We start from the raw sequence: 22,333 nt of genomic DNA on the forward strand, positions 1-22,333 counted from the left end.
GGCGCTGAAGAGGGTAGCTGAGAGGCGGCTTTCCAGACCTTTCTTCAGTGCTGGGAGGGATTCAGCAGTTGTGCAGGACATAAGGAGCTGGGTGTACTGCATCCAGACCAAAATCAATGGACTTTGCATGTTGGACCCCTCTACCCCCCCATGAGTGGGAGCACCATGCGGCCAGAAGTCACTCCGGGGAGCAGATCCTTGGACCAGAGCGCCAGACCCAGGGGCCACAAGGGGACGCCATTTCCTCGGGTGTCTCGTGTCCCTGTTTACACCGTCCCCCTATAGTCCTGGGAAGTTGACGCGTTTCCACCGGGTGTCCCAGCGTCCGTCGACTTTCAGCGAAAAAGGGAACTTCAGCAGATGCCGCAACAGGCGCCGTGCTCCGACTGGACAAGCAGATGACCTCAGGGCAGCTCACGTTCCGGAAAGTTCTTGTGACCAGGGAAGTCGTTCACTTCTGCTGCGTCGCTTATTAGCTTTCGTTAAGTTACAGCGCAGAATTTCTGGCGTGAGGCTCAGGGGTTCGCGGTGGCGTCCAGTAGGGGTCATGGGGGGTCACTGCACTTCGCTCCGAAGGTTGGCACAGCCAACTGGCAAACTCCACCACCCGAACCTGCTCTGAAAAGCCAACATAAAAGGCAGCTCTTGCCCTGCACCAGCACCATGGCCTGTCAAAGGTCTGAGGTCCACCGTCAGTAGAGGACATGCGAGCGGCATGCTGGGAAAACGGGGGCGCTGAGTGTGACGCACCCCTACGCGCACCGCTGTCCGAGGTTAACGTCCGCAGATCCACACGTGGCTTGTTCCAGAAATGCGGGATGATACTGTTTAATGAGGAGAAACACAGCCAACTGTGTGCGTGCGTGCGTGCGTGCGCCGGCCTCCCCCCAGCCTCAGGCTCTCGGGCTTTTATTGGGTCAATGATCTCGCTCCGGTCCAAACCGCTGCCTTACCGCAGTAAATGACAGCGAAACGACGCTCCCCTGGTGGTAGGAACCCAGAGGGTCGTACAGAGCTCATCCCCTCACACCGATTCACTCTTTTATACAGCACGGTAATGTTGGCCGTACGGTTCAGGTGAAGTACCTTGATCAGGGGTTCTGGAGCACGAGGTGGGATTTGAATCCAGAAAATCGGAAGAGCACCTCGAACCACTGCGCCCCCTGCTGCCGCCTTGAAATCCTCACATCTGCAGTGGACACGACAGTTATACTTTAAAACGTATATAGACGAGCGATAAAAATATGCACTGATTTTTTTTTAAATGACAATTAGCAGATGAAGGGCGCGCGGACAGTGCAGAGTTCATCCATCATTTTCCCATCATGTGCCACAGCGCCACCTGGCGGCCGCCGACTGTTATACACATCGGGCAGGTGTCGACTCTTTTTTTTCTTTTCTATAGAGCAGAGAGAATTCAACACAGTTTTGAGTTATTGAAAAAACAACCGACCTCTCTGTGCTTCAGAAAATAAAAACGCCGCACCGACCGTCGTCAACTTGTGGAAACACGTCGCGTCACGAGCCCAACGTCCCGCCTCTCTAGGCCTTTTAGACCGCAAGTGTGCCGTGATTGGATAACGGCTCGTCATAAAGACGCGCGAGAGGACTCTGAAAATAACTTGATTGGCCGAACCGATTGTTTGTCGTATAGGTCCGAGTTTGGCATGATCTCATTGGAACATTTTCCCGTCAGTTACTCAGACTCAGCGCCTCACCTGGATACCGCATACGCCAGTTAACCCTCCGGCCAGCTGGGGGCGCCATTGGCCAATTGGTAGATGTCCTCCCTCCCCGCAACCTACCCCGCCGAAGAAGAGTGTCGAGCTTTCGTACCTTGACACTCGACTCGGCTACCGAAGCTACGCTCTCCGCTCTCCACTCTTCAGGGTAAGACGTGTTTCCGCGTCCACGTGAGGCGTGTCCTTCGTCCTGCAGGTGCGCGCGCGCCGAGCGCTTCCACGCACGTTCTTCTGCTTCTCTGGGTCCGCGCAGGAGGGAGGTTGTGGCTCGCCTCGCGCTGCCCGCGTTAGCGCAGTTGCTAAAGCTAGCCTGCCTGGCAGAGACTGAGTGAGTCTGAGGCGGTGGTGTCGCGCGCCCGCGAATTAATTAAAAAGCTGCTTCTTTGGTGGAAATGAGGCGGTGAGCGACTAATAAGTGACGCGCGTCCCACCCGGCTCAGGTGTCACTCTGAGGCGGGCGCGTTGTCACTCACTGTCACGGCATGATTTCTGGCCCTTCTGGGCCAGCAGCTGTGTGTGACACACATCCCTCCTCCAGAGTCCAGGGCTCAACTAAACTGGTCCCTCCGACCTCTGACAGGCTCCGCGGGGCTCCGGCTCCGACGCCCCCGCCGCCACTGCCGCGATGTCCGGCACGGCCTCCGTGCTGCAGCAGTTCGTGAGCGGCCTCAAGAGCCGCAGCGAGGAGAGTCGAGCGAAGGCGGCGAAGGAGCTGCAGCACTATGTGACCACGGAGCTCCGAGAGGTAGCGTCCCTCCGCTCGCTCGCTCAGCTGGTGGTCAGCGGGGTTCCGCACACACTGACGGAGCCAACTGCCAGGGGAAGAAGGGTTCCGAACAAATAGCCACCTGGGTTTTGGCGCAAGCAGCCAGTTGGGGTAGGGCGCACACAGCGTGACACAGACAGCCGCCGGGTACAAAACACGGTACTGGAGCGAGCAGGATTTTACTGCGGTACGTACGGGGCACTGGGGATAGAACACCCAACGTAGACAGAGGCCCTGAGGCAGGCTGTCGGGTCGAATCCCGCACCTGATGTAGGATCCCTGGTTGAGAAACGTCTCGAAATAGAAAAGGGTGAAGCATCGGTGGGAGCGGTCGGCTTGTGCGGGCTGTTTGTTATTCACTTCGCTTTTTTATTACCACGTTTCCCTCCCTGTGAAGCTAAGCCAAGAAGAGGCGACCACTTTCTACGATGAGCTGAACCACCACATATTCGAGCTGGTCTCCAGCTCTGATGTCAACGAGAAGAAAGGCGGGATCCTCGCTATAGGTCCGTACCCACAATTGCCGCGGCCGTCCGTCTTCGGCTCTTTTAACAGCGCGACGCGGGTTCGAGGACGTCAGTAGTGGTCTTGTTTTTACTCTTCGTGTAGGCGGTAGACGTGGAGAGTTTGTGGTTTCCCACTTGTAGTCTCTCGTGTGTGTGTCCGTCCGCCCAGTGAGCCTGATTGGCGTCGAGGGGGGCAATGCCACGCGAATCAGCCGTTTCGCCAACTACCTGCGCAACCTGCTGCCCTCGAGTGACCCCGTCGTCATGGAGATGGCCTCCAAAGCCATGGGCCACCTGTCTATGGCCGGAGACACCTTCACCGCGGAGTATGTCGAGTTCGAGGTGAAGAGGGCCCTCGAATGGCTGGGAGCGGACAGGAACGAAGGGCGGCGCCACGCCGCTGTGAGTATCGCGGTGCAGCCGATTCTGCACGCCGAACCGGAGTAAACGGCGAAGCCGGGAAGCGGAACTAAAGCGACCTGTGTTGCGTCCAGCTGCCGAGCTTCTCCCTCCTTGTCCCCACAGGTGCTGGTGCTGCGTGAGCTGGCGGTCAGCGCACCCACCTTCTTCTTCCAGCAGGTGCAACCCTTTTTCGACAACATCTTCTACGCCGTGTGGGACCCGAAGCAGGCGATCCGGGAGGGCGCCGTGTCGGCGCTCAGGGCCTGCCTCATCCTCACCACCCAGCGGGAGACCAAGGAGATGCAGAAGCCCCAGTGGTACAAGGTGCGGCTGCGTCTGGTACTTTCCTCTCAGCTGGTGATGTGCAGGAACGTGGTGGGACCCCCGCCGGCGTAACTGCGGTATTTTCACTTAGACGGACGCGGGCGCTGTGGTATTTGGTGATGCTTTTATCAGAGATGATGTACGGTACCTTTGGCCCATTTTTCCAGCTCTTGAGTTTTTATTGATATTTGAGTCTGTGTTTCGGCCAGTGCCTTAACCGCCCTCCCCTTCCTCTTTGTCTGGGCGCTTCTCGCAGCAAACCTTTGAGGAAGCGGAGAAGGGCTTCGACGAGACTTTGGCCAAAGAGAAAGGTATGAACCGCGATGACCGAGTGCACGGCGCCCTGCTCATCCTCAACGAGCTCGTCCGCATCAGCAGCATGGAGGGCGAGGTGAGGACCCCTCGCTGGCGCCGTGGTGTCCAACCTCCGCTCGCACACTGATTCCATGTGTCCCCGGCGCTTTTCGATCATAAAGTCAAAGTCGATTTGCATTTTTCCACTTTAATTCACTCCGCTGCCATGATGTCTACGGCTCGTGTCTGTGAGATCAATAACAAAATGACAAACTGCACTTGTTGAGCAGGACTTTTCATGTTCCGTCATTTTAATTTTTTTTGGATGTTAAAATTTTTGCTTCAGATGACTAAAATCCTCTTATTATTTGTAATTATTGTAGCTATTTTACATTCATGAGTAAGTCAGAGCAGGTCTCTGCATTGAGCTTTTACCTTTCCGTTTATTAATTTAGCTTTTGTACAAAGAGATTTACTCATGAGGGGGTGCGGTGGCGCAGCAGATTTGACCTGGTCCTGCTCTCCGGTGTGTCTGGGGTTCAAGTCCCGCTTGGGGTGCCTTGCGATGGACTGGCGTCCCATCCTGGTGTGTCCCCTCCCCCCTCCAGCCTTATGCCCTGCGTTGCCGAGATGGGCTCTGGCTCCCCGCGACCCCGTATGGGACAAGCGGTTTCAGACAGCGTGTGTCTCTGTGATTTACTCGTTTACACAGCTGGGTAATATTTACCGGAGCACTTTGGGTAAATACCCCTCTCAAGAGGTACTACACCTGGAGGTGGGAATTGAATCTGCGACCTTTGGGTGCAAAGGCAACAGCTGCAATCACTACACTACCAGTTGTCCAGCTGTCTTTTAATGACACACTTTTAGTGGTCAAAGTGACTTTTTGGAGTTTTGAGCAGAGTTCAGGTCCCAAGTGTGTGTTTGTGTAAGGCGAGGAGCCTGTGTTCTGTGTCAGTTTATTGTAGGTTTTTATTGATCATAGCACTTATTGTGATTAATACCTGCTTTTACCACTTGCAGGTTTTCCTTTTTTCTACATTTTATCCGTAGTGTGTTTAGATTTTTGCCGTAGAAGTACAGTGCTGTTGCGTTACTGCTCCCTGCTGAGATCAGACCCCGTGACCTCTCGGTTCTGCCACGTCTTTGCCAGCGCATGCGGGAGGAGATGGAGGAAATCACCCAGCAGCAGCTAGTTCACGACAGGTACTGCAAAGAGCTGATGGGCTTCGGCGCCAAGCCGCGTCACATCACACCCTTCACCAGCTTCCAGTCTGTGCAGCCGCCGCAATCCAACGCCCTGCTGGGGCTCCTGGGCTACAGTGCGCCGCAAGGCTTCCTGGGCTTCGGGGCCGTGCCCACGCCCTCCAGGAGCTCGCTGGTGGAGAGCCGCTACTGCCGGGAACTGATGGAGGATCGCTTCGACCAGGTGGGGGTCCCCCTCGGTGTGTGTGTTTGTGTGCGTTTATGGTAAATACCTAAAGGTGGCTCAGTTGTTGTGGTTCAATCTTCTGTTCTGTTATGAAAATGGAGATTTAAAGTACAGAAGTGAAATCGTGGTTTTACTTTGCTAATATAAACACAATGACTTGGAACCGATTTGATGGAATCAGCGCTTTAGTTTCTCCCCAAAGTGTCCTGTGATCCACCATCTTTACAGTGAACTCCTCCTGTGCAGGGCGCCAGGGCTCTGGAGCGTATTTCGTTAGAACACGTATGATATTAAATAATAATAATAATAAAAAGGGAGTAAATGTGAATCTGATCGCTGTCTTGCTGTTTGTTCCCTGAAGGTTTGCCGCTGGGTGCTCAAGTACAGAACCAGTAAAAACCCTCTGATCCAGATGACTATCCTGAACCTGCTGCCTCGACTCGCTGCCTTCCAGCCACATACCTTCACAGGTGGGAGCTCTCTCTCTCTCTCTCTCTCTCTCTCTCTCTCTCTGAGAGACACACACAAAATTATACATGTAGACTAGAGAAAAGTACAGTCATGCCTCCCATAACGTCCTAGATACTTTCTGAGAAATAGGTCGTTGTACAAACTTTATATTAGCATAGAGTACTCGGTACGCTGCCTTGGTATTAGCACTCGCCAACTCACCGCTGACTTTAACGTGATGTAGCGCATAGTGATTCTTAAAGCGGTTAAACCCTCCGATTGCTGCGAGAGATTCGTTTTTGTGTCTGATTTTCAGTCCACGTGCTCAGCAACTTTCCCGATTATAGGCCCCTCTCTCATCATCGTCAATTTCGTAGCCGTCATGGAAGCAGATCCCTTTACCGCTTAAAGAATTTTTTTTATTTGCTTTTCAGGATTGTTGTGATGGTCGAGGGTGACTTTTGGAAATCACGTGCGATAGCGCTGACCCATTTTCCACCTTCGTTCTGCCTAGTAATCTTCGCCTTCTCATCCAAATCAAGTTTCGAGTTTATTGTCATGGGTACAAGTACCATGTGCAAGTATCATGAAATTCTTCTTGAATGCTTCTCTGGAGACTATTAGCAAAACAATCAAAATACTGCACAAAAAACAAAACAATGACAATGAGTAATGCTAATAATGACGACAAATAACAGTACATTTACATTTATTCACTTAGACGCTTTCCTCAAACGACTTACATTGGATTCTGTGTAGTGTAATGAGCCCACACACCTTATTCACCACGGTGACTTACACTGCTAGATACACTACTTACACTGGGTCACTCATCCATACATCAGTGAAACACACACACACTCTCTCTGTGTCACTCACACATTAAGGGGGACCTGAACAGCATGTCTTTGGACTGTGGGAGGAAACCGGAGCACCCGGAGGAAACCCAGACACGGGGAGAACATGCACACTCCACGCAGACTGAGCAGTGATCGAACCCATGTCTGCTCGCACCACCCAGGTGCTGTGAGGCAGCAGCGCTACTCACTGTGCCGACGTGCTGCCCCAGTAACAATAACAATAAATAAGTATTAAATAATAAATGATCACACACATATTGTTGTATGGTACTGTACTGTAAACTTTTTTAATAAGGTAATAGTGATTAAAAGTACATTATAATAACCTCCAAATGTAAACCAGTCTCACAGGTGTGTATTATGACTTTAAGACACATTTGTACTGTATTATAGACTATAGGTAATTTAACATTGTACGCCTGGCAGCACAGTCACCTCTCTGGGCAATCTTGTGTGTGCGTATGGTTGCTTAAAAGCCACTTGCGTCCGCTACGTCCCGCTGTCTGAAATTCGTCTTTAATTTCTATTATTTTCCTATGGGACCACGGCCGTATAAGCGAACGGATATAATTTGATAGGACGTTATGCCTGGTGTGACTGTACTGCGATGAAAAAGGGGCAGATGAGGGAGAAGCAGCATTTCATCACTTGTGTGTGTAATCCAAAACCTGTAAAGGAATAGAAAATGGAAGATAAAAATAATACAAAGTTGAACAGCAAAAAAAAGCCTTCACGCTCTGCTGAGAAGTTCTCGGTGACCGGCGTTGCCTAAGACGCACTTTAGGACCTTGGGCGTCTCGTCTTGTCCCTTAAGTCGGTGCTGAGCTCTGCAACCCTGACTCTTCTGCTCCCTCTCCTGCCTTGCAGAGCAGTACCTGGGCGACACAATGGGCCACCTGCTCGCCTGCCTGCGCAAAGAGAAGGAGCGCACAGCTGCTTTCCAGGCCCTGGGGCTGCTCGTGGTGGCCGTGCGCACCGAGATCCAGCCCTACCTCTCCAAAATCCTGGAGATCGTCAAGGCCGCGCTGCCGCCGAAGGACTTTGCACACAAGTGCGTCACTGCGGAGCCGCCGCTCCCGGCTTTCTCACCCTCTTGGCCCACGTGTGCTCTCTTGTCCCGTTCTGATTGGCCATTTCTCCACAGGAGGCAGAAGACCATGCAGGTGGACGCCACCGTGTTCACTTGCATCAGCATGCTGTCGCGGGCCATGGGAGCCAGCATCCAGCAGGATATCAAGGAGCTTCTGGAGCCCATGTTGGCGGTAGGACTCAGGTGGGCTTTACCTCCACAGCGACACCAAGCGCCTCCCGTTTTTTGTAGCCCAGTCTCTCGAACACTAAGCATTCGCCAGGGTTTTCATTCCGTTCAGCCGGATATAGTTTTGAAACAAGATTGCGCTAAGTCTCCTGCCAGGTGGAGCAGGAGTAGGGCTTTGCAGCGGAGGGATACGGTGCCCTCCCAGCAGTGCTTCAACTGTGCTCTGACCACACCCCCAGCCCTGCCCTGACCGCCGTGCTCTACGACCTGAGCCGGCAGATCCCTCAGCTGAAGAAGGACATCCAGGACGGCCTGCTGAAGATGCTGTCCCTGGTGCTGATGCACAAGCCCCTGAGACACCCGGGAATGCCCAAAGGCTTGGCCCACCAGTTGGCCTCCCCCAGCCTTACCAACATCCCCGAGGCGAGCGATGTGGGCAGCATCACGCTGGCGCTGCGCACGTTGGGCAGCTTTGAGTTCGAAGGTCAGGAGTCGAGGATCCTGGGGGTGTGGGTACTTGGATTTCTGCTGAGTGTAGAGTGCGATGGGATGCATCTGCATAGCATTTAAAAACAAACATTGCGCTCCATTGCTGACGCTTGTGTACAGGGACCTTAGCGATTTTAATAGTTTATGCTAGACTAATATTTCTGAAGACATTTGGTTATATTGTCGAACTCAAGGCTCCAACTTCAGATCCTTTTTTGCTGTTTGGTCCAACACTCTTCAGCTGATAAGTCCGATTCCTTAATGAGAGCGTCGCTCCTGCCGTTTCCTTCTTTCCTTCCGACCCCCCCGCAGGCCACTCGCTCACACAGTTTGTGCGCCACTGTGCCGACCACTTCCTGAACAGCGAGCACAAGGAGGTGCGCATGGAGGCGGCTCGTACCTGCTCGCGCCTGCTGACGCCCTCCATCCATCTGATTGGCGGCCACGGCCACGTGGTGAGCCAGACGGCCGTGCAGGTGGTGGCTGACGTGCTGAGCAAGCTGCTGGTGGTGGGCATCACTGACCCAGGTGAGGAGGACGAGGAGACAGGCAGCACATTCTAAGTCTGCTCCGCTACACAGCGATTGTAGTACAAACACCCAACACCGAGTACTGCATTTATTGCAGTTATTTACTCAGCTTTTCTCCAAAGTGACTTCCAATGAACTCTCCGTAGTGTTATCAGTCCACACACCTTATTCACCCTGGTGACTTACATTGCTAGATACATTACTTACACTTGGGTCGCTTATCCATACATCAGTAATCTGAGGAATCACGATCGGTGTCACGGGGACCGCTGGAGGTTCAGGTTACCCTGTAGCGTATTTCTCGGCCTCCCCCCCCAGATCCTGATATCCGCTACTGTGTGCTGGCCTCCCTGGATGAGCGCTTCGACGCCCACCTGGCCCAGGCGGAGAACCTGCAGGCGCTCTTTGTGGCGCTCAACGACGAGGTGTTCGAGATCCGCGAGCTGGCCATTTGCACCATCGGCCGTCTCAGCAGCATGAACCCTGCCTTCGTCATGCCCTTTCTACGCAAGGTGCTCATACAGGTAATATACCCTGTGGGTGGGGCAGGGCTGCGGGGGGTCAAATCACTGGGGGGGTGCACACAGCCCGCCTTGCGTTGGCCCAGTTCATTGGGGTTTAGTGTGGAAACTTTTAATCGTGCAGTAATGATCCGTGGTCGTTTTTTGTAAAAACGATCGATTTTTGCGAGGGAACACAGTGCAGTCTGCGGTATGATTCACACTCCTGACCAGCAGGGGGCAGCTGGATGCTACTCTTCTGACCGTTACTCAAGGTTCTTAATGCTGATTCATTTCAAAAAGAATGTATCTATAATAAACCCAATTGGTAACGGTTACTTTGGAAAAAACGGCCAAACAGTAATATCAAGAGGTTTTGGTGTGTTTTATTTTTTCTGACAATTCTAATTTTGTACATGCATTGTATTCTGTCTGCTTGTACAGCCGCACGTCTTGTTGAGGAAACTGTTCAGACGTCTTTCTCAGACACTAGAGCAATGTTAGTGATGAGTGTGCTGCACCCGGTGAGTAGCGACTGGAGAATTGGATGATATCAGTGATAACAAGAGCTCTTTCCAATGTTGGGTGACTCTAGATCCTGACGGAGCTGGAGCACAGCGGCGTGGGCCGGAACAAGGAGCAGAGCGCTCGCATGCTTGGCCACCTGGTGTCCAACGCTCCCCGTCTCATACGGCCCTACATGGAGCCCATTCTCAAGGTACTGCGAGGTCATCGAGATCAGAGTTCACACGCTCGTGACCACTGCTCTTTCTGCGTTTCCTAATGTCGGTGTTCTCCTCCTGTCACCGCAGGCTTTGATCCTGAAGCTGAAAGACCCCGACCCCAACCCTGGCGTGGTGATCAGCGTCCTGGCCACCATAGGCGAGCTTGCCCAGGTAGGCTGGGGCTATGGTTCACTGGGCCCTTGACGAAGGCGGCCCCACAGGTTAGCTTCACCGGGGCAGTTGGAACCTCCATCACCTTGAAGGTGTATGAGGTGTGTCCCTTGGCTGGTTCATTCTCAGAGAGATTCAGCTTCTGTGCCGTGTCCGGTCCTGTCGATGTCCACGCTGTCTTCCTTCTCCTTTGGGTGCAGTTTCTCGACAAGCCTCTGAGCCTGACTGTTGTTAACGTGAAAATGCAGGCTGTTGGCAGGTGAAGGCACTGAGCTCTCTGAGGAGATCTAGGAGCAAGGCTCCAGGCTAGGGGGGTGTGTGTGGAGACAGTATGAACAAAGGTAGAGGGCACCTGTGGGACGGAGACCTGTGCATACGACCTTTATGTGTGTATCTTTGCATGTGTCCGTTTGTGCTGGAACAGCCCTGCGTGTGACAGGTGTGTTCTTCTGTGGTTCCTGTGTGTGCATTTGGGGTCAATTTCCCATGTCCCCATGCCGTGTGTGTGTGTGTGTGTTTCAGGTGAGTGGGCTGGAGATGCGCAAGTGGATGGACGAGCTCTTCCCCATCATCATGGACATGCTGCAGGACTCCTCGTCGTTGGCCAAGAGACAGGTTAGTTGTTCCCAGGGTTCTTGGGGCTGTCATACACCACTTGTGCTTTAGCTTTGTGGCGCAGATATTGGTGCTGTGTTACTGCTTTATACCTGTGATACTTGCCATGGAGACACAGGGGCTTCCCTCAGAATTTCCACATTGTGTCACCGTTCTCTTGCCTTTGCGATCAGGTGCTTTGTGCAGCCATGTGCTTTTGTTCAAAGCCAACAGAGAAAAGGTGTCAGATGTTGTCCTCCTGTTTTCTAGGTGGCACTGTGGACACTGGGCCAGCAGGTGGCAAGCACGGGTTACGTGGTGGAGCCATATCGCAAGTACCCGTCGCTGCTGGAAGTGCTGCTGAATTTCCTGAAGACGGAGCAGAACCAGGGGATCCGGCGAGAGGTAACCCCTTTCACGGCTTTCTTTCAGCCTCTGCTTCCTGTTTGTCTCCAGGGAACTGAATTCATTTATTCTGAAGAAGGTGGGCTGAGCGTGGCAGCGGGGGTGGAGGGGTAGATATGACATACTGTTGTAGGTGGTTGACGGGGCCCAGGGGTGTGGCTGCGGAAGCCTCCTCTCCCGCGACCCTAACGAAATGGTGGCCCTTCTTTCCGTGTCCTTGTCACCAGGCCATCCGGGTGCTCGGGCTCCTGGGAGCGCTGGACCCCTACAAGCACAAGGTCAACATCGGCATGATCGACCAATCCCGAGATGCCTCGGCCGTCAGTCTGTCCGAGTCCAAATCCAACCAGGATTCGGGTGAGCGCTCAGCCTGTCTGCGACTCTTGTCATCGGAACGCCCCTCCCCCCTGCCTGTCAGTCATCGAAACGCTCCTCCCCCTTGCTGGGGTGCAGCACTGATCTGTGTGAGTCCCAGCTCCTCTCCTGGGCTCCACAGTTTGTACACATGTTTCTCCTTGTGCTTCAACCAAAGTATGGAAGCGTTTAGGACTGATTGTTATGCTGACTGATGGGAGAGGCTGGATGGAACTCTCCTTCCACGCTTTTCTGCCATGAGTCATTTCTTCCAGTAACGTAAAGCAAAAGTAAAATGCAAGATGAAGAGAATTTTACAACCGAATAAGACACACCTTGGTAGAGACACACACACTTATACGCACAGACCCTGGATGTCTGCGATGGCTGAATGAACCAGTAACTGGGCTCTTTCCCTTCAGTGGTCTTTGTGTTCATCCCCTAGTCCTTGAACTTATTCATGAAGGGCTTCCTGACATGTGTCACAGAGGCTGTTTAAAAGTGAACATGAGACAAAGTCGAGTCACTTCCCGGATCCACAGTCCTGCTGTTACATATGTTGTGGTGGAACTGAACCTGATCAACTCCACGTTTAGTGTTTGTAGAACTTTAAGCAACAGTTTGGTGGTCCTAAATTCTGCCCGTCTCTCTTGTGGAGAGAACTTTATCAAAAAGAAAGGAACGGGATGGAACCGTTTTATTTTTCCAGAGAGAAGATAATTCTGCCAAATAAGAGAGTGTGAAGAGTGCAACTGTAGAGGAGCTTATTTTTTGGGCTTTGCCAAGCTGGGCCAGGAAAGGAGATCTTCCAGGTGCTATTAGGCCCAGTTGTGTTCCAGGCTGGCAGGACAGTCCGTGGCACATCGGGTCCCGGGTCCCGTCCACAGCCGGCTTCAGCGTAGAGCAGCTTGCCGAAACACGCAGTGCTGCCGTATCCGTAAACTTGGAGCGATCGACGGTTGGTTTATCCGCCCCGCAAGACACTTTGGGTGCAGACACTGCGATGTTCGGGTCTTTGCTTGCTTATCACACACTTGAGTGAAACAGCGGTTCATCTCCTGCAAAACATCTTAAGCTGCACCCATTCGTGACACGTTGGCATTTTGTCTACCTTGATCATTTAACATGGGTCTTGAACTCACAGCCTACAGCTTACACATGTTAACTGCCACACTTCCTGGTGTGTGTGTGTGTGTGTCCCTCCAGCTGACTACAGCACCAGCGAGATGCTGGTGAACATGGGCAACCTCCCGCTGGATGAGTTCTACCCGGCGGTGGCCATCGTGACCCTCATGCGCATCCTGCGCGACCCGTCGCTCTCCAACCACCACACCATGGTGGTGCAGGCCGTCACCTTCATCTTCAAGTCCCTGGGTCTCAAGTGCGTGCAGTTCCTGCCGCAGGTCATGCCCACCTTCCTCAACGTGATCCGCGTGTGCGACGCCAACATCCGCGAGGTGTGTGTCCGTCGTTACTGAACCGTTCTGACCGTCTGTCTCAGCGTGAAGGTGGAGCGCCTGTAAGGTGGACTTGCTCGCATTCTCTCTGGAACTGAAAGATCTCACACACACACACACACACACACACCATCCAACTCCTCTGCACTTCACATAAAGTTGAGAACGATAATGTTATGTTTTTTGAACAATTGGGTGAATGATGGAATGGTTTTTTTTTTTTTCTCTCCCCCCCCTCTTCTATTTGAAATTATTTGATGTACTGGAATGTATCTGAAGACATTTTAGTAATTTGCTGTCAAACTTTTGGACACAAGTTGGTGAAAATGATAAACATTCGTTTGGAGCTCTTAAACTGGGCAAACTGCAGTATATAACAGTTTTATTAGTGATCTACACAGTACGGATATTTTTTGAGATATTTCCTTCTTTTGGGGTCATCGTGTTCGTAGTCATCCAGCTCCTGATTTGGACGCCACTGAAAGTGTAGATGAACGATGAGCTGTTGTGAGTCTCGTGTCTTTTTACAGCCCATTTAAAAGAAAAGGAACAAAATATTCCAGATATGACCTGAGAAATCCAGACTCCTGGATCTGTGTCCAGTAGAAGCAGGTTGAGCTCAGAGATATTCATTCGCTCTTAGCGATCATGTATGATATAGTTGGGCTCCAATACATTTTCCGTCAAACGCACAATTCTTCAGTTAGAGATGTCAGATAACGTCTACAAACACTCTGCTCTACACGTTTAGTCCTCACTTCTGTTGTTTGCACTCTCATGGGCTCCAGTCCCCCTCTGTCCTCGAGTGAAGCTTTTCAGAGAACCCAAGGTGATGATGACACCGCAGTTGGAAGGACCCCACTGACCTCGCGAGTGCTGTGTCCGCCACCAATGGGGCGCGCAGGGTAATGGCACTCTGTTGGTCACACTCTCTTCCTTCTCTCCCAGTTCCTGTTCCAGCAGCTGGGCATGCTAGTGTGCTTTGTCAAGATCCACATCCGGCCCTACATGGACGACATCTTCACCCTCATCAGGGTAAGTCCTCCGTCCCTAGTAGGGAGACGATCCCCTCGCGTTGGAGGTAGAACTGAAACCCTGCGGGCTTTTGGTTTCGCACCTTTTGGTGCGAGGAGTGTTGCGGTCTGGCTGGGCTGTGGCGAGCGCTCAGGTCCCGCCAGGGTATCGTTATGTTCCGTCAAAGGTACTCTGTGGACTCTCAGAAGCGCCGGTCCGTTGGCACGCGACTCTCCCGTCACCTCTTACCTGCACGAAGGCTTGACCCCCCTCCCCTGTGGTTTATGCGCAGCTGTACCTCTGGAAGTAGTGCTCGACAGCAGTGATTTTCTGCTTCTTGGCAAGGCGGAATGTCCCAGTTTTGATCTCTACAGTGATTTACTGTAGCGGCTGCATGAGGAGCGAAACGTGAGCTCGGCGAAGTCTGAAACAAAGGGCCCTTTCTGCCACGCCGCTCCAGATGGAAAGACGGAATAGCCATTGAGGCTCTGGGCGTATAAAAGAGCCCTGGCTGCCGTCCCTCACAGATTTGCCCACCCTCCCCGTCTCCTGTGCCGGAACGGGGGCAAATGGGGCGGCCCGAGACAGAGGCACCCCGCTGAGCCCTTCTCTTTCTGACCTCAGCGACTGAGACAGTTGGACTTCTTTCCCCCACATCTCTTTGCACTGGGCTCAGTGGCTGAGAACATAGTAGCCCAGTTGTTCAATTTTTAAGTCGTCTCCCCCCCACGAGCTGATGGATGGCAGTAAAGACCTCCCACACAGAAGGAGTGCGAGACTGCCTCCATTCAGCTCACTTGCACAGTGTTTACAGCTCTCGTCCGGTGATGTTGAGCGTTATGTGTTTGCGGGTTGAACTGATCAGCAGTCGCCACTGATTAACAGGACGTTGTGGAGAGAAGGTTTTTGTTTTTCGTTTGTTTTATACTGTAAATATTTGTGCTATAGCTTAGTTAAGTGTTGGTGTTACAAAATATTTGTGATATTTTCATTAAGGCAACCTGTGAAACAGTGGAGGAATATGTTTTATTAACCTGTAATTGATTTGACTTGGAGATAAAAGCATCTTTGGAATGAGTGACGAGGACATTTCTGATGCAGCTCGTGTTGCTAAGTTGAGGAGTCAAGTGCTCCAGCAAACTAATAATAATGAGAATCTGGTGCAGTAAAGCAAGGCGGGGTTTGAACCCGGCACCGACGAGTGTTGTGACTGGGTCCGTCGGAGTTTTTCCCCACGTGTGAGGGAGGGAGGGATGGAGGGCAGCCCAGCAAAATCAGAGCACGTGAGAAGCTCTCAGTGGTGAGTACGGGATGTGCCTCCAGGGCACATCTGCTCTCTCCCAGGGGATCTGTAGACGGGCTAGGTGCCAGTTACAAGTCCCCGAGATCAGGCCCCGCGCCACGTCCGCAGCCCAGCGGGGGGCTCTGCTGCCACAGGTGTGTTGAAAAGCGGGGGAAGCCTGTGCAGGTGTTTCTCATAACGGTGGCCGAATTCCCCAAGCTGTTGGAGAAACGGGTGTGAAGCCTCTAGTTCGGAGCCCTCGCTCGTCAACTGAGGACCCGTGGCCTCTGTCTTGGCGAACCTCGAGCTCCTCTCTTGCGGTAGAAGGTGAAAAAGGCTGTGGTCCAGTGACCTGCTTTTCGAACCTGTCAGGGTGCCGGACGAAGGGCCTCACTTTGGGCGTTTTACTCCAAACGGTCAGTGTGTATTAGACTGAAGCTGACGGTCTAACAGTTGACGACTTGTTGCTGTGCTTTGACTCCACAATTCTCCCCCCAGGAGTACTGGACACCCAACAATCCGATGCAGAACACCATCATCCTTCTGATTGAGCAGATCGTGGTTGCGCTGGGGGGAGAGTTCAAGCTGTACCTGCCGCAGCTCATCCCCCACATGCTGCGCGTCTTCATGCACGACAACAGCTCCGGCCGCAGCGTCACCATCAAGGTGAGCGGGTTGGGGGTGGGGTCGGGGGGATCATTCTCAGGACATGATTGTTCACTGCTCTCTGCAGGCTCACAGTCCAGCCAGTTGCAGACAAAGCACAACCTACGTCCTGCAAATCCTGCTGGCGTGGAAGTCGTCCATTAGGAAGTGCATCCGAGTATCCTGTTGCACTGTGCTTTTACTGTACTCTTATTGTGTTTTTACTGCGCTTGTCCCGTCTGTGTAAATCTAATTGAAACAGATCATGTTCAGTGTGGTTTTTCACTTCACTCATTTACACAAGTGCTGCCACAAGGTTACAAGAGCAGAACCCTGTCATACATGAACCTTGTAGTCACAGGTTCAGTTCCTTATCTGCCATCGTGTTTCACCTGCTTGCTTGGTAGCATCACCAAATCCTCCTAAAATGGACATAATTGTTTTGATATTCAATATTAGTTATGAGCCAAGATAACAAGGCAGCTTGTCCTCATGAGTACTGTCTGCTACTGTCTTTACCTGCACTCGCTTTATGTGCCGTACCCTGAACACACACATCTCATGCTCAAAGTTTATGAATTCATTCAACCTTTAATGCAAAAGAAAAGAAAGTGATCGATGAAAAGAGTTGAACTGAAATTGTGCTCAGTGGACATAGTTTGGACGGTCCAAACACTCAGTCACTGCGATTGTAACAGGTGGAAGTGGTAAAAAGCGCTGATGGAGGTTGGGAAGTTAACGCAGCACAAGCCGCACTATATCCCTGGTATCTGGTACTCGGCTGTCGGGAGGAGCGCAAAATCCAAAGCAGCGAGCGGGCAGTGTCACCCTGTCCTGGTGTGTCCGGGCAGGCTGGAGTTGCTGTCCGTCTTGCAGCTCGGGACACTGCCTTGAGCCCGTGCCGGAGATGAGCGCTGCGGGAGCTCTGCTGCTGGAAAATCCTGCTAAGTGTGACGAGTGCGAGGTGCAGCGATCTAATTGCACTTTGCGTTGATTAAATTTTGCAAACGCTTCCTGGGAGGTACAGCGGTACTAAACGTTCCCACCCAGAACATGTCCAAAATGCTCTTCCGATTCTAGCCAAAGCTAAAATACCAAGTGGCACCTGTTAGGACATTTGGACGATTCGGGATTCGACGGGGAGTTTAAACTCGTATTTCCTTGCGGGTTCTTGGATATCGACACAGCACTTGGAGGCATCTGCTAATGTTTCTGATCCTTTTTGAGCAGCGAAGCAAAGGCTGCTGGGAATGACAGTGAAAGGAAGGAACCCTGGCAATGGCGTGGAATGAATAACTGTGAAAGATCTCGATTGGTGTGCCGCACGAGGAGCAGGGGCTGGGTTCGGTACTCGGGAGCTGAATTCCGTTTTTATACGAGCACCGTCTGGAGGGTCTCCTCTGACCGCTCTCACTTGGTTTTAATTGACTGTCATGGAAACCGCTCATGTCTAGAGCTGCTCGGTCAGGCTGTCGTGAGCTGATAACCGCAGTAGAACCGTCAGGCCTCCCCAGGCATCGAGCCTCGAAGTCTGAACCGCGTCCAAAGAACACGTAGACATAATATCGGCTGATAACACTTAGGTGAACGGCGGTGCATTCCTGTCTGTCCGCAACTCCCTTCTCGCACAAATGGCAGTTGGAAACCCTGCAATTGTCCTGTCTCGTTTTGTTTTTTTTTTTTAATGGAGGATCTATGAGAAACGCCCTCCCCCACCCGCAGTCTCCATAATGACAGTATGTGGTTTGGGTGAACTGGCTCGTGTTGTAACCCCTTTCCTGTCTCCGGCGGCAGCTTCTCTGCTTTCTTCTGTGTAAGTGAATCGCTTGTCATAAATATGAGGTTTTCCTCTCAGAAAGATCTCCGACAAGGGCCTGTCGGGTACGTGTGTGTGTGTGTGTGTGTGTGTGTGTGTGTGTGTGTGTGTGTGTGTTTGCTTGCGAGGAATGAGTACACTTTATTGTCCCAGCATATCCCATCTTCAGCTCAAGCTGAAAAATCGTGCCCCCTGATACCTGGGCAGCAGGGGGTGCTGTTGGTAAGGTACTGTACCTTCATTTGTGTCCATGCTTATCAGATGCTTTTATCCAAAGTGATATACAACTCAGAATAAACAAAAGTGCATCAACAGATGAAGAGCTTTAGATGGGGAGATGGCATTTTCTACCCACAGCTTGTGTCTGATACCACCATGTTGCTGGTTCACATCCCTCAAGTAGCTCCTATAGGAGGCACATTCTTGTAGCAAATGCTTAGATAATCATAGCAGATGGTGTTGGACTCATTTATGTTGCTGTCAGGAGAACAGGAAAGAAATGGCTTCAAAAGAGTTGAGTTTGAGAACCTTCTTGAATGCTGGGAGGGATTCAGCAGCTCCGAAGCACAGCGGAAGTTCATCCGCCACATCACGGCCAAAACATAGAATCGATGAACCTTTTGTTTTGGCCTCTTGTCAGTGGGACCTCTAAGGGGCTTGGCGCTCTTGCTGCGGTTTAGAGAGGAACCAAACAATTGTCGGTTTCAATCCATCAAGGTGCTCGACCGTTGTGCCTTTGAGAGACACCACTGTGGTATTTTTGGAGAGAAAATTAATTGAAACAGGTCTCACTACAGGAGTACAGAGGTAAAAATAGTCATCTTGCTCCTGTGCGTGTTTCTTGTCCCCCAACTCATCCTGACTCTCTCCCCCACCTCCAGCTCCTGAACGCTATCCAGCTGTTTGGTGCCAACCTAGACGACTACCTCCACCTGCTGCTGCCTCCCATCGTGAAGCTCTTTGATGCTCCAGACGTGCCGCTGCAGGCTCGCAAGTCAGTAGGCGGGGTGTCCGCCGGGAGGGTGTGGGGTTCGGGGGCCATATTAAACCATAAGAAGGTGGTGCCTCCTCTCTTGTTTTTACTTTTGAACACATGACAAACACTTTCTGGTGTCACTACTACTGTCTGTTTATGACTATTGACGTAAGTGTTTGAGTTGTTGTGTGTGTGTGTGTGTGTGTGTGTGTGTGTGTGTGTGTGTGTGTGTGTGTGTTGGTGCATGACGTGTAGTTTGAGTTGCTGTTATGACTTGTCTTTTAATTAAATGGTACTAGAATATTCTGTACTTTTGTTTCGTTACCAGTACTGTATTCTGTAGTGAGTGCCAACTTTTTACCGTGTTTACGATGCATGAATAAGGGCTTCCAGTGAGTCATGGTGAATTGAGGAGCTGGTCAGCTGAATCGGACCGAAATGGAGATGTGGTCTGGTGGTTTCGGAGTGTGTGCGCACAGCTCAGTACAGCCGGAACGGCCGCTGTACTTTGCCTGCAAATGAGCACTTTGTTTATGATCAAACTATTACAGCCTATTGATTTTTCATATAAATATGTGAACTGTGTCCACAATTGGGCTGAGCGTCCAGACTATGCGTTTTGCATTATAGTGTGAGCTGTCCGGGCGTGTGCGCTTGCGCGCTCTCTCTCTCTCTCTCTCTCTCTCTCTCTCTCTCTCTCTCTCACACAAACACACACCCCCCTGTATCAAAACAGTACATACAGTGTTGATTAAAAGTGTGTGAAGCCTTTGTGTCCCTTAATTTTATCGCAAGATGGTTAATGAGAATCGGTGTATCTAATGTGCCATAATAGGTGTGTAATGAGCAATTCCATGAGTAGTAGAAACACACAAGTAGTGCAGCTGCAAAAATAAGTGAACCCCAAAATAATCATTTTTTTATTTTTTTTTCTAAGTTTATTTTAACCAAAAATAAGTTGTCAGTAGGTTGACTCACTTGTCACCGGTACCATCTCTTTGCTTCCCTCGTGGTCGCAATCCGTCTGAATCAGACCTAAAGAATTCAGGACGCTTGGAAGGACAGCGGATGTCTTACCGAAATCCCGTATTTTTGTAACTTGAATTTTTGTCGCCAATTTCTATTTCATGCGTTATAAATATTACTGCAGTGGTATTTTTTTTAGTCATTTAATGACATGATTTTGAACTTTCGTTCCCTTGTGTCACGATTTATTTATTCAGGCTCAAAGACAATTAATATTTTTGTTCAGAAACCTGACGGGAGTTTTAAAGTAGTTTCACAGACACTTTGACGCTTTGCCAGCCAATGCAGACCTTGTGGCGTCGCCAGGGACATACCTTCGCGCCTCCTTGTTTTCCCCGCAGACGGTCACTTCTGTGCCCACGTGGTGTAGAGTGCAGGGGGTCCTTTTTACGGGGCGACCGCTCATCTCTGAGACGAGGTCAGACAACAAACCTGACTGCCTGTGGATTACTCGCAGGTCTCAGCTCTGGGGGCTAGGGGTGTATATTGTGTGCAGTCGCGTTAGTGGGCAGTGCAGTAGCTGCATAGTTTCCCCATAGTGTGTGAGTGACAGAGAGAGTGTGTTCCACTGATGTATGGATGAGTGACCCATTGTAAGTACTGTATATAGCAGTGTAAGTCACCACAGTGAATAAGGTGTGTGGCTGATGACACTACATGGAGTTCATTGGAAGTCGCTTTGGAGAAAAGTGTCTGACAAATACATGTAAACAAGGGCAGGCTGATAAAGTGAAAACATCAAAACTGCTGTTTTTAGGAACAGGTAAGAGACCCTTTTAGTGTGTGTGTTACAAAAACTTTGTTTAAACACGGTAAAAGGGAGTGTTGGAGAACCAGGGGAAAGACACGGTGCTGAAAACACACTGCTGCAGAGAGAGATTTTGAGTAGAAATGGGCTCTGAAACCTGCACGGCTGTTTAAGACTTTAGATCCCCGCCGAAGCAGTGCAGCAGAACGTCCTTGAACATCAATGAATATGTCAATTAGTGCTTTATCTGCTGTGCTGATTGGTCACTATACCCCGTTGTAGAAGAAGCTCTTTGTTTCTGCTTGTTTTTGACACTTGTTTTGAGAGCGACGAAGAGCAGTGTGGGAGGGATTGCAGCGTCCACAGAAGCCCCGAGAAGGCGCCTTCCTCCACCTTCCAACCGTGACCCCTCTCCCATCCCCACAGGGTTGCCTTGGAGACCCTGGACCGGCTGACGGAGTCTCTGGACTTCACAGACTATGCCTCCCGAATCATCCACCCTATCGTGCGCACGCTGGACGGGACCCCTGAGCTGCGGGGCACTGCCATGGACACGCTGTCCTCTCTGGTCTTCCAGCTCGGAAAGAAGGTACCTCGGCGGTCCCGTCCCGCCATCCGAAGGCACTTCCTTTTTGCACTTTACTGCCATGTTTGCTGCTCGGTACTTTTGCTGAACAATTCACGCCAACTGCCTCGCTATGGGGTACAATGGCAGAGTCCTTCCGCCGTTTTGCCACGACTTGAGGTGCTGGGGTGCGACTCCCTCTCTAACGTGGTATTTGCTTATCTGTGCCTTTCGTAGAGAACACACAGCCTTGTGGCTTGGTGTTTGTTTGTGCTATGGTATTCTGTTCCGTAAACACCGTTTAGTAGAAACAAGGTTTTTTAAAATGTTTTTTTTTGTTAGACCCCCCCCCCCCCTCGCTGCCCACATGCACTGAACACCCTCGATCTAGCAGCCTAATGAGTGATAAAGGGACAGCAGGTGGCATAGTAGGGTTTGAACAGTAGACTTGCAGCTGATGGCTCAAAGAAACAATGGATCCCACTCCTGCTGCAGGGCCCTTCATCTAGGTACTTAGCCTGAAGTGATACAGTAAAAATTACCCTGCTGTATAAGTGGGTCAATCAGTGTAATTAGTTCGCTGTACAAAGCTCACGCTGTAAGGTCCTTTGGACAGAGTAGCAGTGTCATGAATGACGATGATGGTAGTAATAATAAATTAACTGGACGTCAGAAGGCTGTATTCTGTGCTCACCTTCCAGGGCTCCTGGGTTTCTCAGTGACATACTGCTGTGTGTCCTCCTTAATAAACACTTTGGGTTTTACATCTACATTTATGTTTATTTATTCATTTCTTTATTTGACACTAAGTCTCGAAAGCAACTTATTTCTACTTATGATTATTTTAGCCATTTATACATTTGTGCAATTTTTTTAATTTTAATTTGCTGGAGCAATTTTAGGGTAGGTACCCTACCCATGTATATTACAGCTGGAGGGTAGAATTTGAACATGTGACCTTTGGGTCCAAAAGCAGCAGCTCTAACCTACCAGGTACCAGCT

General features: G+C 51.1%; 1 protein-coding gene across 4 annotated transcripts in view; it reads left to right on the forward strand.

The window, feature by feature from the left end:
* The first annotated feature begins 1,730 nt into the window (after positions 1–1,730).
* Positions 1,731–22,333, forward strand: part of mtor (mechanistic target of rapamycin kinase) — an 84,053-nt gene continuing 63,450 nt past the window's right edge. Inside the window, exons 1-23 of one of the 4 annotated variants that reach the window (XM_029249920.1) lie at positions 1,731–1,890; positions 2,323–2,487; positions 2,906–3,014; positions 3,184–3,416; positions 3,540–3,740; positions 3,997–4,131; positions 5,188–5,463; positions 5,828–5,936; positions 7,644–7,827; positions 7,921–8,049; positions 8,274–8,518; positions 8,836–9,051; positions 9,372–9,577; positions 10,149–10,271; positions 10,366–10,449; positions 10,972–11,064; positions 11,314–11,448; positions 11,676–11,805; positions 13,009–13,259; positions 14,208–14,294; positions 16,054–16,221; positions 18,898–19,010; positions 21,193–21,355. In XM_029249920.1, coding sequence (XP_029105753.1) covers positions 2,368–2,487; positions 2,906–3,014; positions 3,184–3,416; positions 3,540–3,740; positions 3,997–4,131; positions 5,188–5,463; positions 5,828–5,936; positions 7,644–7,827; positions 7,921–8,049; positions 8,274–8,518; positions 8,836–9,051; positions 9,372–9,577; positions 10,149–10,271; positions 10,366–10,449; positions 10,972–11,064; positions 11,314–11,448; positions 11,676–11,805; positions 13,009–13,259; positions 14,208–14,294; positions 16,054–16,221; positions 18,898–19,010; positions 21,193–21,355 — 3,510 coding nt within the window. In that variant the 5' untranslated portion in view covers positions 1,731–1,890; positions 2,323–2,367. Of the gene's footprint in view, positions 1,939–1,990; positions 2,071–2,322; positions 2,488–2,905; positions 3,015–3,183; positions 3,417–3,539; positions 3,741–3,996; positions 4,132–5,187; positions 5,464–5,827; positions 5,937–7,643; positions 7,828–7,920; positions 8,050–8,273; positions 8,519–8,835; positions 9,052–9,371; positions 9,578–10,148; positions 10,272–10,365; positions 10,450–10,971; positions 11,065–11,313; positions 11,449–11,675; positions 11,806–13,008; positions 13,260–14,207; positions 14,295–16,053; positions 16,222–18,897; positions 19,011–21,192; positions 21,356–22,333 lie in introns of those variants that run through there. The other 3 variants (XM_029249917.1, XM_029249918.1, XM_029249919.1) reach the window with 3 other exon arrangements.

This window comes from Scleropages formosus, chromosome 2 (assembly GCF_900964775.1).
Source record: "Scleropages formosus chromosome 2, fSclFor1.1, whole genome shotgun sequence".
Classification (NCBI taxonomy): Eukaryota; Metazoa; Chordata; class Actinopteri; order Osteoglossiformes; family Osteoglossidae; genus Scleropages; species Scleropages formosus.